Source organism: Podarcis raffonei, chromosome 1, assembly GCF_027172205.1.
Source record: "Podarcis raffonei isolate rPodRaf1 chromosome 1, rPodRaf1.pri, whole genome shotgun sequence".
NCBI classification, from domain to species: Eukaryota; Metazoa; Chordata; class Lepidosauria; order Squamata; family Lacertidae; genus Podarcis; species Podarcis raffonei.
In genome coordinates this window covers 81,591,825-81,607,074 of record NC_070602.1, presented here as the reverse complement: position 1 = coordinate 81,607,074, position 15,250 = coordinate 81,591,825, and the positions used below count along the sequence as shown (strand labels likewise).

Genomic DNA, 15,250 nt, shown 5'->3' with positions numbered 1-15,250 from the left:
CTCTTCCAGCATGGGCTTCCTTCAGAAGAATGAGTGAGAGGTGATTTTTGTCGTGCGTCCCTCCATACATCCCCACTCCCAAATCTGCTCCAGGAGGTAATGGAGGAACCTTTGGGACAATGTGAGAGATCTGGGCGGTGTCTGTGTGTGTGTGTGTTTGTGTGCGTGCGTGCGTGTTAAGGGGAGGGCAATTGGTGAAAATGGTCTCCCTCCCTCTGCTAGATCAAAGCATCTTCTGGCAGCGTGAAGACCACCCCAGGGATTGCTTGGCATGACTGGGATTTCGGCAAAGTAGCAGTGACCCAATGGATAGATCGTACAATACGATTCAGTGCATATCCTTAGAATATGAATGAGAGAATGTCAAACTTTCGATAGTGGCCTCATAGTCTCTGAGATTCAACTGCAGTGCAGTTCTGTGGCAAAAGCCAAGCACAGAAGATGAGAGATGCCCTATAATCCACTTCGACTTGGCCTATTTAGACCGAGTTTGCTGAAAGGAAATGGAGTCAGTGAGCAAGCTGTGCATAATTTCCAGAGAAATCCATTTTGCTGATACTTGCCCTCCAAACTTACCCAGCTTCCCTCACATATCACTGACTGCCAATCAACGTCCAATTACTACCCTCCTATTATGTCATGGAACTGTATAGATCCATCCCCTGCTTCCATAACGGGGGAAGATTTGGAATATATCAGACACAGCTTTCACAGACTGCCACACGCGAAGACGCTCCATTGCCCATTGGGTTTCTGTTTAATATATATAGGTGTCCAAAGTACTTAATGTACAGCAGCTTAGCAGTCCTTGCAACAACCCTGTGAGGTAGGCCAATAGTATCTACGTGACCCAGGGCCACTCAGTGAGTTGGTGATGGTTGCGAAATTTCGGCCAGAGACTTATAGGTTCGCCACTGTGCTACACCAGCTCTCTTGTCTACTAGTGCTTCTCAAAAAAACCAAAACTATTTTCTGAGCATCATTCTCAAGTAGGCTTGTGTGACCTTGAGCTATAATAAACACTTGGGGCCTTTCTGTTTACCCTCTTCCCATTGCTCTTTCCCACAGGCACCATTCGCCCCGTGCGGCGTAGCTATTACGACCCCTCCTCAGCTCCGGGAAAGGGCGTGGTGTGGGAGTGGGAGAATGACAATGGCACCTGGACTCCCTACGACATGGAGGTGGGCATCACCATCCAGCATGCCTACGAGAAGCAGCACCCCTGGATTGACCTCACTGCCATCGGCTTCTGCTACATCATTGACTTCAGCACGATGGGGCAGATCAACCGCCAGACGCAGCGCAAGCGCCGCGTCCGCCGCCGCCTCGACATGGTCTACCCGTTGGTCACCGGCACCTTGCCCAAATCCCAGTCGTGGCCGGCGAGCCCTGGGGTGGCCAGCACGCCTCCTGCGCCGGCCTGCACTTGCCCCCAGTGCCTCCTCGTCATGAGCATCAAGGCGGCGGTGGCAGCCGGGAGCAACGGAGGGACTGGCGTTTCGGTCAGCCAGCAGCAGCTCTTGCAGCAGCAGCAGCCGCCCGCACAACCACCACCGCCTCCCCGTAAAGCTGTCTCCCTTTCTGGCAGCGCCAAGCTCCCCATGCCGGCATCTATCCACAAGCCCCAAGACGGAGCAGCTACCATGCGCAGTTCCTTGAAGACCCTGGCCTCTCAGGTGAGCCGGAGGCAGGCAGCCAGCACTCCGGCCCTCACCACAGCCAGCTCCCCCGCCAGCCCTACCAGTGCCAACGGCAAGGTGACCCGCGCCAGCCTTAATACACTGAACCGTACCAACCTGCAGCGCCTAGCTATTGCGCAGTCCCGTGTGCTGATTGCCTCGGGGTAAGTACATTGCAGTTGTCTTGGACAGTGGCGTGTGTGACTGTGAGTGTTCCCAAATGGTGGTCCACGGCGCACCAGTGGTTCACGAGCCTCGTTCAGGTGTCTGTGGATTTGTGGTTGAGGATAGCAGACGGCACATCAATCACATCGAATGGTCATACTTATTTTTATTTATTGTGAGTCCTATTGATTTTTAATGGTGTTGTTATTTGCTTCTTTTATTTCTTGCATCAGACCAGATTCAACTCACTAGCGCAACAGGGGTTTCCCTTCCTCTCTTTTCCCACCCCAGATTGGCAGGGCAGGGGGCTGTCGAGAGAACCCTCAGAACACTTCGCCGGGGGGGGGAAGCATTCCGGCAAACTGAAATGTTTGCGCTGACAGAGCATAATTTTAAATTTTACATTATTTTATTGTGTTACAATTTGAATTCAATGGAATACAACAAAGTGCAATAGAAAAGAACCAAAAGAAGCGATGGGAATACAGTTAAAAATCATGCAGTATCTAGTGCAGCATATTACAATTGAAAAATCATTATGTGTTTCGCCAAGAGCCTCAGCAGTTTTCAAGTGGTCCATGAGGAGAACAGTTTGGGAACCAGTGGGGTAGGAAACCTGAGTTGTGAGTGAATCGAGCGCCTATGGACTGTACAGATTAGTGCCTCCTCCCCCTTTTTTTGCATATGGCGTCCACACTCTACAAGTAGATAAGGCTATATTGCAAACTCCCCTGTGATCTTCAGATGAAGGACGGTATAGAAATTTAATATTAATAATTCTGCCTCTGCTGAAGGAAGGCACTATACCTCTGCTGCTAGGATTCGGAAATGGGGAGACAGCTATTGCACTCAGGGCCTACTTGTTGATATCCTGTGGTTGGCCACTGAGAACATGATACTCAGTTGGATGCTCAGCAGGGCTCTTCTTAGAGGGTCCCTGCTGTTTTACCATGGTGCACCCTTGGGTCATTACGTGGGAGAAGCTCTTTTGAGCCCCCTCCCTCCAAATCTGTTGTCTCTGCTTGATGTGGTCTGCAGAGACAGACGCCCAACACCCATCTTAGTTAGTCGAGACAAATGATGAGTCAAACCAGATCTTGCCTCACATTGAAAATGATTACTGTTTTTCATAGCAAGCCAAGTTTCAGTGTTGTGAAAGGATTTTTCAGTAAGCAAAAAAGGCTTCCTAAAGCAAGGCTGGGCCATCTGAAGCTCCAGGCCGTATGTAGCCCTCAGCTCTCTTCTGTAGCTCAGTGGCTTTGCTAATGTAGAAGGTCTTCGGTTCAATCCCAGCATCTCCAGGGAGGGGCTAAGAGAGAGTTCTGCCTGAAATCTGAGAGAGCCAGTCAGTGGAGACAGTTCTGAGCTAGATGGGCCAATGGTCTGACTCTGTATAAGGCAGCTCCTATGTTCCTACAAGTCCCTTGCAAACAACCAGGTGTGGCCTTTGGGAAGAGTAATCTGGGAAGGGAGAGAGAGAAGGGGCAGCCCCACCCCATTTTTGGATCTGGACCTCCCATCCCAGTGCTGACTTTGGCCCTGCCCACAGTCTGCATGTGGCCCTAAACAAATTATCCCCAAGGGAATATAGACCTGGACAGGAGAGAAAAGGTTGACATGAAGTCTAAGCTCAGAGGTTACAAACATTTTGAGGTTTTTTTCAGTTGAAAAGAATCTGACTTCTTAAGTGTTGACTTGTTCGTTAATTTCATATTTTGTTACTCTTCATTGTCATGGGCAGTGCTAGAGTAGGTTACAAAACATGGGAAACGGAACAATATGTTAAATAAACACAACAAAAATGTTGCAGTTGAGGCATCTCTAGAGATTCCAGCAGCATGAGCCAGTTGCAAGTCAGAGGGCCTGACTTGAGAATCTACAAGAACATGATGGGGCCAAGCTGTGGTGTTGCTTAATATATGCCAGCATGATAGAAAAATCCCTAATGAAGATAAGACTGCCTACAGCTGGCACTCCCCACCTCGGCCTCTCTCAGCTCCCGCGTTCCCCAACTTTTAGCAAATACCACAGACCCCTTTAACCATGAAAATGGGGGGGGGAGGCCTGCAAACCCCTTTTGAATACTAATGAGGAAGTGAAACATTCTTTTTCTCCCCCCTCCACATCTAGGTACCCTTCCTCTCAAAAGCCCTATTGAAAGCTTTTCACGCCACTGCCTGATCTGGAAGACACCCCACCCTCCCCTGACCAAAACACTCTTTCTTGGGCATCTAATTAGCGTGTTTCTCCCCTTTTGTCTGACTGCCATCGGCCTTCTGTCGCCCTGTGGCTCCCCCCCCCAATCGCCCGTGACCCTTCCAAAAGACTTTCCCAAGGAAGAGAGCAAGGGAGGAAGGGGCCAAGGCGATGTTTGCTGGAACAAAAGGCCCTGTGAATAACTTGGAGACACGACCAAGGTTTCTAAAGAGCTGGAGAAAGGCGCAGTGAGAGGAGTGCTAGGGAATGGAAGAGGGGTGGGCAAATGCCTCTGTCTTTAGATTAGAGGATTCTCTGTCTCCAGTTAGGTCTTGGTCTGTCTCTACGGCAACTATTGTCCAGCTGGAAAGGTCCTTCGCTCTGTTTGTCATTCAGGCCTTGTTGCCTTCTCATGCATACTTCATCCGTCCCTGTCCCAGATGCCTCGACTTCCGTGTGTGTGTGTGTGTGTGTGTGTAGCAATTTGAGGATTGTTCATTTCTAAAGGGCATACAGTTTAGAACAGCCATCAAATGGCTATTTCTGATATGTGAAGCCACTCTTAGAATTTGGCCAGACAGCTCTCTGCATCATACAGACATAGGCAGGATTCGTCAGGCGAGGCAGGCTTCTCTTGGCCTTGCATGGCTGACAGGACCCAGTATAGATTGTACAATGGAACCTCGGTTGTCGAATATAATCCATTCCGGAAGACCATTTGACTTCCGAAACGTTCGACAACCGAGGCTCAATGGGTGGTCAGAGAATTCAATTGAGAAAATAGAGAAACACGTCTCGGAAGCCATTCAACTTCCAAGGCGCATTTAAAAAATGGAAGCATTCACTTCCAGTTCGGCTTCCGAAATGTTTGGCAGCCAAGACATTCAAAAACCGAGGTTCTACTGTACTGTCCACCTGCTGGCTTCATGACTTAGGTCGAAGGGTATCCAAATATTTGGAACATAGGGGGGTGGGGTGGAGTTGCTGCTTTTGTAGGACACAACCTGCCCCACAGTGGCTAACCAGGAATGCATGAAGCAGTCATGTGGACTTGTTCTAAAAAAGTTGTGGGACTGCACTTTTTTTTTACTCCACAACTCTTTCACTTACACTATGTCCTCGGTGGTTTTTCTTCTATTCAGACACAGCACAATGAAGAACTTTGTTCTCATCCTGAAGCAAAGTTCTTAACCCGAGGTAATATTTCAGGGTTAGCGGAGTCTGGAACCTGAAGTGTATGTAACCTGAAGCGTATGTAACCTGAAGCGTATGTAACCTGAGGTACCACTGCAGTTGACCCTCTCTGCTATGCTGGAAGGTAGAAAATCATCATGGTTAGAAGACCACGGCTAGTGCACACCTGACCCTTTTCCCCAACCCCCTGCATACACACGCCTTTCAGGAGTCATGCTGATACAAAGGCTGTCACAACCACAGACTTGCCCTTTCGTCAAACCAGTCCTCCTGTCTCTGGCACACACCCTTATTTCAGATACCTATGGGTGCGCTTGCCTCTCCCAGGCCGCCTTTCTTTACTCAGCCAGGGATTGTGTTTGTGCCTCAGGCTACTAGCAGCCAAAGGCAGGGATGCAACCTGCCAGGCTAGTTTAGTGGGAACACGCTGCTTTTTGTCACTTTCAGGGTCTTAACAGAAACCAGTCTGGGGATCAGAGAAACGGCAGGGAACCTGCCACCCAGTGTAGCGTAGAGTGCCATTCCCCCCCCCCAGCCTCGCAGAGACTCCAGTTTCGTTCCTCAAAGGGATTCTAAAGCGTCCTTTGAATTCTGTGCCTCATCTCCTTCCATGTTTGCTTGGTTCTTAAGAAAAGTAAAACATCTCGTGGCACTTTAAAGACTAATAAACTTGTTATAGCCTAAGCTTTCATGGACTACAGTCCGCTTCATCAGATGCATGAATTTCTGTAGTCTGTGAAAGTTTATGCCATGATAAACTTGTTAGTCTTTTAAGGTGGCACAAGATTCTGCTGTTGTTTTTCCTCAAGAGACTAGTGCATCTGCCTCTCTGAGAATTGGTTCTTGAGTATTCTGCTTTTCGCAATGATGCCGAATGTGTCCACAGCCACTTGTAAGCTGTGCCTCCTTTCTTTGCAGGGTCCCTACAGTTCCTGTGAAAAACCTCAATGGCTCAAGCCCAGTCAATCCAGCACTGGCAGGTAAGAGGGTTAGGGTCACTGTAGGAACAGAGCAGTCATCAGTGACTCATGGCTATTGCTTGGCCTAAATAAGGGATATCTGAGGAGCTGTAATAAGTTTGATGAGGGTTTGGCGTTAGTCTGTGCAGTATGTTTATTCAGTGAATGCAGAGGATATGCAGAGTTGACATATGGGTTAAAGACAGGAGTCACGCCCAAAGAAATATTAAAAGGGAGGTAATGGTGACATTCTTTGGTGAGGTAGAAAACCTGTGGCCCTCCAGATGTTTTTGAAATGCAACTTTAATCATCGCTGACCATTGGCCATGCTAGCTGAGTTGGGGGTCTAAACAATATTGGGGGTCCACAATGGAATAAACACTGCCATGGGCAGGAAGTGCAGCTTTAAAGAAGTGCAGCTTTAATTTCCATGATGGACTGCAGGATAGTTCAAGCTACCTTGTTGTCACTGTTGTTAGTAATTGCAGAATAATTACCACACAAGCTTTTAAGCTTTGAATTTTAATTTGCAGATAAAAAATAACAATTGCTTAGGTCTCCAAGGATTATCAGCCTTTACCTCTGACTTGCCTGTTACATTATGATATTGTAAGAGCTAGGAATGGCCGAAAGGCACCATCTTGCCACCCCACCCTCATAGATGAAGGTGAGATCCAACTCACAGGGTACCATAAGCAGAATACTTGTGGTCTCCTCTAGATAAGGGCTTGCAGAGAAAATGAATTTGGAGAGCACCATGTCCTTGCAACGTAACGCGGAGGGTGTTCCCTTTGTTAATGAATGGTTTTGGCCTAAGGAGGCAAATGGATGGAGAAATATGGAGCATTGGGGGAGCGGACAGGGATATGTTTTGGTTTTGGGGGAGCAAAGAGGAATCAACTTCTCAAATACCCCTCTGTCCCACCCAGGCATCACAGGGATCCTCATGAGTGCTGCTGGTCTGCCGGTCTGCCTCACTCGACCCCCAAAGCTGGTTTTGCATCCCCCTCCAGTCAGCAAGAGTGAAATCAAATCCATCCCTGGGATATCCAATACTTGCCGCAAGACCACCAAAAAGCAGACCAAGAAAGGTAAGAATGGATAACCCCTCTACCTTTTCTCCTCATAGGATTCTAAAACTAGAGTACCAGGGGGCCACAGCAGGACCTTAACGGTGCCCAGAAGCCATCTGCCTTTCACTTGTCAATCTACACAGTTCAGACCACACAGAGCACTACAGAAAGTAACTCCATCCAGACATCACGCCAAACCATGGTTTACAGTAACTACAGTTAAAAGTCAAGCCATGGTTTGAGACTCTATCTGCAACGGAAAATAAAGCCTTAGTTTTGCTATGTAAAGCTCACACCACGTTCTTCGTTCAGCTCACTCTCCTCCTAACAGAGCCCCTAGACGCAGACCCAAGGTGTTCATGACTGATGCCCACCCCCATGTGCTGCTACATTATCACTGACTGACTCCTTCTGAAGGGTTTAGAACAGGACGGTGAGCTAGCTGAGGACTTGCCCACTCAATAGCACTCATCTTTGCAGATCAGACAGGATGTTCCTGTCTTAACACTCATCAGTCTGTGAACCATTCCCCTTTCTCCGATTTCTTTCCTGGCCCTTTATAGCTGCCACCCAAACCTTGTTCCAATGCAAGGATAATTAGCGTAGTGCGCTCCAGATGTTGTAATACTGCAACTACCACCACCCTTCACTATTGCATGTGCCCCAGCAGCATCTGGAGGGCACCACATTGGTTCTAAACCATCATTCTGCTTCCCTGCACTGCTCCCGCTTCTCTGTCCCATACCAGTGTGTGGCTGCATCTGTTGATGGCCAGACAATGGCAACTATCCAACCAGTGTTCTTCCAAAACATTATTCTGGACGGCTCCCAACTGCAGCATTACCTAACACATGTCCCCTGCTGTTGACTTGCACGCATCCTCCACCCCCTCATAATTTCCTGGCCCAGCTGTAGCAAGCATACTGTACTACACTCCCTGTCTTTCTCCAGAGTACTTCACATCTGCTTGACAGGTAGTAGTAATCCAGGAAGGGACTCCATAAGCCTAACCAGTTTCACTGGTGCCTGTTGCACATCTGTAAAGGAGGAAGGAGCAAAGAGCTGACAACAAAGGGGGCCTTGACATCGCATCCAGCACGCCTCATACAATGCTGACAAGGGCAGAAAGGCTTGCAGATAGGTTCAGAGATCCAGGGCGGAGCACTGAAATTGGTTATCAGTTCTAAGGATCAACCCTGGAGCATTTTAATTAAGAATATATTAAGATGCCCCAGAGCACGTAGACTGCATTTCCCTCATCAGGTTCCTACAGAATCCCACACATCAGGGATCAGCCTAAAGGGTTTCCTGATAAGGGGGTGGTGTTCTTGGACACTCTTTGAGTTCCAGCGTCTCTTTCTCTAGAAACAGAAAGGCTCTTGCTAACAGCACGACACTCCCTTGCTGTCTTTTCCCAGATGGCCAGCTTAAGGCTGCAGTGCTATACACCCTTCCCCTCAAGTAAGATCAGTTGGGCTCATTTCTGAGTAGGATCCAGCTGCAATTGATCTGGCCCACAGGCAGCTGTTTAGTATTTTGCAATTAAATTCCTGTGAATGCAAACCTGGTGCACTCCACCCCCTTCCCACCTTACATTTTATGAAGTCGTATGAAGACATCAAGTTCTTGGAAAGAGTTGAGTTTACATTCTTAGACGCACAAAATAGAAAGAAAAAGCTTCGCTGTGAACTCAGTAGAAAGTAGGGGGGAAAACATGGCAGATGTTTAATGATTTTTTTTTAACTCTCTGAAACAAAGAACTCTGGGGAAAAATTATCAACAGTGGATTGAACAAATGGGGCATGCAACAGAATGTTGCAGCGTGGGGTGCCCTTGTGGGGTGCTTGCAGACTGTCACTATTCTGCCAGAGGGATTGCAGCCCTCAGCAGAGAAAAGGTTCCCTATCTCTGGTCTTGAGTATGCTTGCTCCTTTGTCAATCTGCAAAGATCCTTTCAGTGTCCAATCACATCTCGGCTTGCTTACCTCTTGAGATGCTTGGGTGGAAGCAAGGGAGGCTGAAGGTTGCTGCCACAAACAAGAGCCAGGTCTGCAGTGGACCTGGAGATAAGTTAGGAAAAGTTGCTTAGCCCAACACTGGACTGCAGCCGCAAACTGGCAGAGTCTTTTTCAGGAACACTAAAGCACCCTGGGAGGGACAGACAACAGGCACATGACCCCTGCACACATGTGAGTTTGCAGGCGGGCGGTAAGAGTGGAAATGTGAATTAAGGTTTCAAATTGGAGTCTTACCATTCTTGCTCATTTTTCTTAATTAAAAAAAAATGTACTGATGTTACTGGTCCTATTTTAATCTTGCATGGTGGAAAGATCCATCATTAGCACAAACTGGGCTAGGGGCAGATCAGAGGCAAAGAGTCATAACTGTAGTACATTGATCAGGACATCATACCAAACTCTCCACTTCAACCCATGGCTTCTGATTCTGGTTTGCCAGCTAATTGCAGACTCTGGTTGGTCAGTTTGGATATCACGCATAAACCATGATTGAGGTACACAAACCTCAGTATAGTGGCATCTGGATTGAACGAGTATATGCAGAGTAAATAACTCCAGGTGACGGAGGAAGGGGGCAATATAGCCAAGTTGCACAAAGCCAGGGATGGCAACTTTGATTTCTCTTGTGCAGTCCTTGCCCTCCAAATTTCTCATTCCCCCTTTGTTTCCCTGCCTTTCACCTTGCTGTTTGCCTTCAGGAACAATGCCTTCAACTTGCTGATCTTCTCTTGTTTCCTCCTCCTTGTCCAGGTAAAACCCCAGAGGAGGTGCTGAAGAAATACTTGCAGAAGGTGCGCCATCCCCCAGAAGAGGCAAGTCTGGTTTTTTTACGTACAGCATGTCTGTAGTGTAGTACAGCAGCTAACGTGTTGGACCCGGGCATAGGTTTTCTTGGTGCAGGCTCCCCCCCTGCCCCATGCAGAGTGTCGGTTGCCTTAACCTTACTGCAACGAACCATTTCTCTAGCACTGAGCATGTGCTGAGCATTGCTGAGAGCAGAGCAGAGATGCAGGCTTCTCCTGAAAGTATCATAATCTCTATCACACCAATGACCTGGCTAGGGAAAGGGGACATGGACTGTCAGATAGTGAGTGAATGGGCATGGGCTACAGGAAGCTGCTGCCGGGCCTCCTAGCTCCACCCTATCTGCACTCATTGACTGGCAGTGGCCCTCCAAGGTTTCATGCAGGATCCTATCCCAGCCCTGCCTGGAGATACCAAAGATTGACCCTGGGGGCATCTGCATGTGATGCATGTGCTGATCCTGATGTAGATGCTTATTCCTCCTCATGTTCCTGATGTAGGTCTTCGCTCAAAACCGTTTTTCCCTGGCAGGGAGAGAGGCTCCATTTTGGGGTCCACCTCAGGTGCCAAAACATCCAGAAGTCAGGGATGATGGGAGTTGTAGTCCCAATGACTTTGGGAGGTCACAGATTCCCCATTTGTGGCATAGCGTAATGGCAGCGGCAGGAGGTGGCAGGTGAACTTCATGCCATTATCTCATTGCTGCCGAGAATGACATTAACGTGACAAGCGTGCCAGCCGTTAGCAGGCTGGGCTTCCTTCAGTCGAATGTTTCTGTGTGTGCAAATGTTTTGCTCTTGTGTTCAACGCCATTTCTCGCCCCTTTTCAGGACTGTACCATCTGCATGGAGCGCCTCTCCGCCCCTTCAGGGTACAAGGGCCCTCAGCCAGCCATCAAGCCAGATTTGGTGGGAAAGCTTTCCAAGTGCGGCCACATGTACCACCTCCACTGCCTCGTGGCCATGTACAACAACGGGAACAAGGTGTGTTCCTGGGGTGGGGAAGGCGGAGGGAGGCCTGCAGTCTCTCGAGTGGGTACCCATGAATTCTGCCCAGGACTGAACAGCTCTTTTGGTACTTGATAGTACTGACAGGCACCGATATTGCTGATATAGGAAAGTCACTGTGATGTGGCTTATATATTTATTATTTGGTTAGTTAATTTATATACTGTGGGGAAAATTTCTCAGCTTGAGGGCTGCATTCCCTTCTGGGCAACCTTCCAGGGGCCACATGAGTCGGGCCAGATGGGTGGATGGGGCTGCTCACCTATCAATCATCTGATATCACAATGATATCAGTAGATGGAAAGCTTTGAAGTTCAGAAGTCAGGACTTCAAAGCACCATGTGCAGCCAATCCAGGAGGCTTTAGGTGATGTTTCAGCTAATGCTTTCCCTTGCCAGTGCATAAGCAAGAGAGCCCTTTACGGCTCCCGACTATGCATCAGCAGTTGCATCCCTACCTGCCCCACACCTGACATCACATAGGGCATCAGGTTTGGGGCAGGTGGGCATGGTTTGGGGGAAACTGTCTCTTGGAGCATATTTGAACCCCTGGCAAACCAAGCTTGGCCTGCGGGCTGAGGTTCCCCACCCCTATCATATAACAGACCTTTTGCTTCCCTCTTTAATGAGTCAGAACCAAGACTGCGTGTTCTGCACTTCTGTGATGGCATGACACAAGCAACCTGAAAAGTGACCTTTTATTAAAACAAAAAATATGTTTCTGAGCCATTTGGCTATGGAGAAAAAAACATACAGAGGAACAGGGTATAGCTAGGAAATTGCTTAGAAGCCAAACAGTGATGGGACCTCAGTAATCTGCTAAACTCTTCGTCTTTCCTGCTTGGCTAGCAAAAAGCACTTTATATTGTGCAAATTAAGGGCAAGCGTGTCCCACTTATTAATTGCAAACACTGACTTTCCAAGGAATGTTGCTTTTTTTTTCTTTAAAAAGAGTGCATGCAAAGTACACTTAGTCCCAGTTGAAGCCCATGGTTTTGAGAGATTTAATTCTGGAATTCCATACTGCATTTTAAAAAGGCTGCAATAGCCCTAGTAACGTAACAGCTCTAACATGAAAACAAATTCTTCTGTGGGCAGACTTAAAACTCTTTCCTTTTGAGCTGAGCCCAAAACATTCCTGAACCCATCATCTTTCTGGAGATAACACTACTTCGCTCCCACATTTCTTGGCTGCTTCTGCTGCAATCTGGCTTTTTTCCACTGGGGCTTAAAAATGTTTCACACATGTACATTTTTAAAAGATGACTTAAGATGTCTCAGCCGGATACCTAAAAGCACAAAAACGTGATGTGAAGGCCTTCCATTCAGTGGTGGCATGTATTTTGCACACAGATCTTTGCAGGTTCACTTGGGTAACAGTTGATGGGAAAAACCTTTCTGACCAAGACTTTGGAGATCTACTGCCAGTTGGAATAGCGGCAGGCTAAATTGGGTGGGGAGCCTAGGGGCCAAATGTATATAGTGAAGGCAAGATTCACAGGGTTTAGATGTAAGACTGGGACTTGGAACCTAACCTTGCTTTGTGTGCTTGTGTTTCTCTACTTGGGGATGGATGAGATTGCAAAGTACTTCCTACTTTTCTGGAAGAGGAGATAATAGCCGTCCATTCTTCCACCACCACTGCTGGCTCTTTGTGGCCGTGTGATTATAATGTCAGCCTGGGGTCTTTTTATTCTGTGCTGTTCTAAAATTATTGCCCAGCATTACAGCTTGCCTACTGTGCTTTTAGGATGGGAGTTTGCAGTGTCCAACCTGCAAGACCATCTATGGAGTGAAGACTGGCACCCAACCTCCTGGGAAGATGGAATATCACCTTATTCCCCATTCATTGCCTGGGCACCTCGACTGTAAAACCATTCGGATTATCTACAACATTCCACCAGGGGTCCAGGTGAGATTCTGGCTTCATTAGCAGAACACTTGGCCCTCAGATAGATCCTACTGTCTTATCTCCCAACCAGCTTCATGTTTAGAGACTAGTGGGGCCTTTCTCATCCTGTGAACTTCCTTCAAATATATTTGAAAAGTCACATTCATTTTCATGTGCATCTCATTCTTTTTAGGGACCAGAGCATCCCAATCCTGGGAAGAGCTTCACTGCACGGGGCTTCCCTCGACACTGTTACCTCCCAGAGAGTGAAAGAGGCAGAAAGGTAAGTGGCATCTTCGTGCTGTAGGAATTTTAAGCACAACCATTCGTTGTGGTTATACCACTTAGCTTTACATTAGCGTGTTGGTTCTGCTCCAGGTTGGCTTTATCTTGACACAGGGAGGACACTCTCATTGTGCACATTCATAACGTGTATTTCTCATCTATAATATTAAGGGGGCTGTTAGGTTATTCTGTTGTTTACTTTGGGCCACATTCAGCTACCCTGTTCCACTAGTAGAAGCCAGCACAAGGACTCCTGCTAGCACAATGATGGGCTTCAACCCTCCTCCCCATTTACATCCCACATACTTCCCTCAAATATACTCTGGAGGGTCACAGAGAACCCCTGTAACAGTTTGCAGGGGTGGTGTGGGGGTCAGTGCGCACTGATGAAATTATCTCCTTAGCACTACATTGAATAGCATGCTTTGAAACCAATATTTTACCTAGGAGTTTTGGGGTTTCTGTCTTGTTCTTGATAGTTTCATGAGGATGGCCTAATTGGTGGGCTGTATCTTTACCCCAAATAACACATCACAGGTTTGCCCATACCAAACACGTAGGTACTTGCTGCTTTCTGTACATGCTTTGTTGTTTTTAACAAGAACGACAGTAACAAACTTTAATTTAAAATTGTACCCCAGCAGTTTTTGTGTGAGACTGTGTATCGAAATATCATATATTTATTTCCAGCTAGGACTTAAAAGGGATCTGTTTGGCCCCAATAGCAGATTGAAACTGTCAAAATAAATGGTAGTGGAGGGTTAAAAGCAGTTTTTGAATGTTCCTGTGTCTTTTCAAACAAAGCCCAGCATAACTTTGCTGCAGGTTGACTCTCAGTCCTTCAGCAGAAGCTCTCTGCCTCTGAAAACTGGGGGGTGAGGAATCTCCTGGTTTTGAAGCTGAGATGGATAATTTTTCAAATGCCCACATATTATTGAATTGAAGCATGAAATCCTCTTTCCTAAGTTATGGTGCTGCAGAATGCCTTATTATAAGTGATATTAATGTGACATAGAAAAGAACATAGGAAGATGGGGGAAAGTTAAAACAGAGAGAATAGGAGGGGAGAGTTTGATACAGCAGGATAATAGGCTCATGATGGTTTCCTAATTCATTTTTCACAAAAGCCTGCTTCATGTTACAGATTTGGCCTGTACATGCTTACACTTCCAATGTGTGAGGCACTTCAGTTCATTAAATGAGTACTGTGGAAACACACCATGAAGAGCTACTACTGTTGCCAGCTCCCCTACATTATGGAGAGCATGCTAGAAGTACCCCAAAGGTTCACCAATGACAGTGTGAGGACAAGGTCTAGAAGATAAACCATAAAAAGTCAGTGTTCAGTGACGTTCTCCATCTTCCCTGGTTGAAGCCCTGTTTGTTCATATATGCTAGGATGCCGTCTCCCCTACTCTCACTTTTTAAAAGTAGATTAAATATCAGTGGGGAAAAGGTGACCCAGTTTGCCTGTGGCAGTTCTTCACTTTGCAAGATATTCCCCACAGTCTTTGGGGGGAAATGGTGCCTTACCTTTCTTTCTACATGCTTGAGGCTATAACAAGATTTCCCCTTTTGGAAGAAAAGGGGTCCTCTTGTCTTTCAAAGTTTAAGACATTTTGCAAAAGGCCCTTGCATTGGGCACAGTCCCTTGCCTCCATTCCCTGTGCACTTGTAGTGTTAACACACCTTTGCTGCAAGCATGAGATTGTGGAATCTTGCCTATACTTACTGAACGGACTCCTGCACCTATAGCATCAAGTGTTTGCAAGTGCATCAGACGCACATTGTGTGTATTTTAGGGAATTTTTTAATGTTTAAAGTTTTATTCTGTTTCTAGTGTTCTGTTGGGAGCCACCCAGAGTGGCTGGGGAAACCCAGCCAGGTGGGGGAGGTATAAATAATAAAATTATTATTATTATTATTATTATTATTATTATTATTATTATTATTATTTCTCTGTATTGGAGACCATATGAA

General features: G+C 47.0%; 1 protein-coding gene across 1 annotated transcript in view; it reads left to right on the top strand.

The window, feature by feature from the left end:
• DTX4 (deltex E3 ubiquitin ligase 4) overlaps positions 1-15,250 on the top strand; it is a 38,044-nt gene that overhangs the window by 19,279 nt on the left and 3,515 nt on the right. The window contains exons 2-8 of the mRNA XM_053397886.1: positions 1,069-1,843; positions 6,153-6,214; positions 7,123-7,284; positions 10,035-10,096; positions 10,919-11,071; positions 12,845-13,006; positions 13,179-13,268. Of these exons, the coding sequence (XP_053253861.1) occupies positions 1,069-1,843; positions 6,153-6,214; positions 7,123-7,284; positions 10,035-10,096; positions 10,919-11,071; positions 12,845-13,006; positions 13,179-13,268 (1,466 nt within the window). The remainder of the gene's footprint in view (positions 1-1,068; positions 1,844-6,152; positions 6,215-7,122; positions 7,285-10,034; positions 10,097-10,918; positions 11,072-12,844; positions 13,007-13,178; positions 13,269-15,250) is intronic.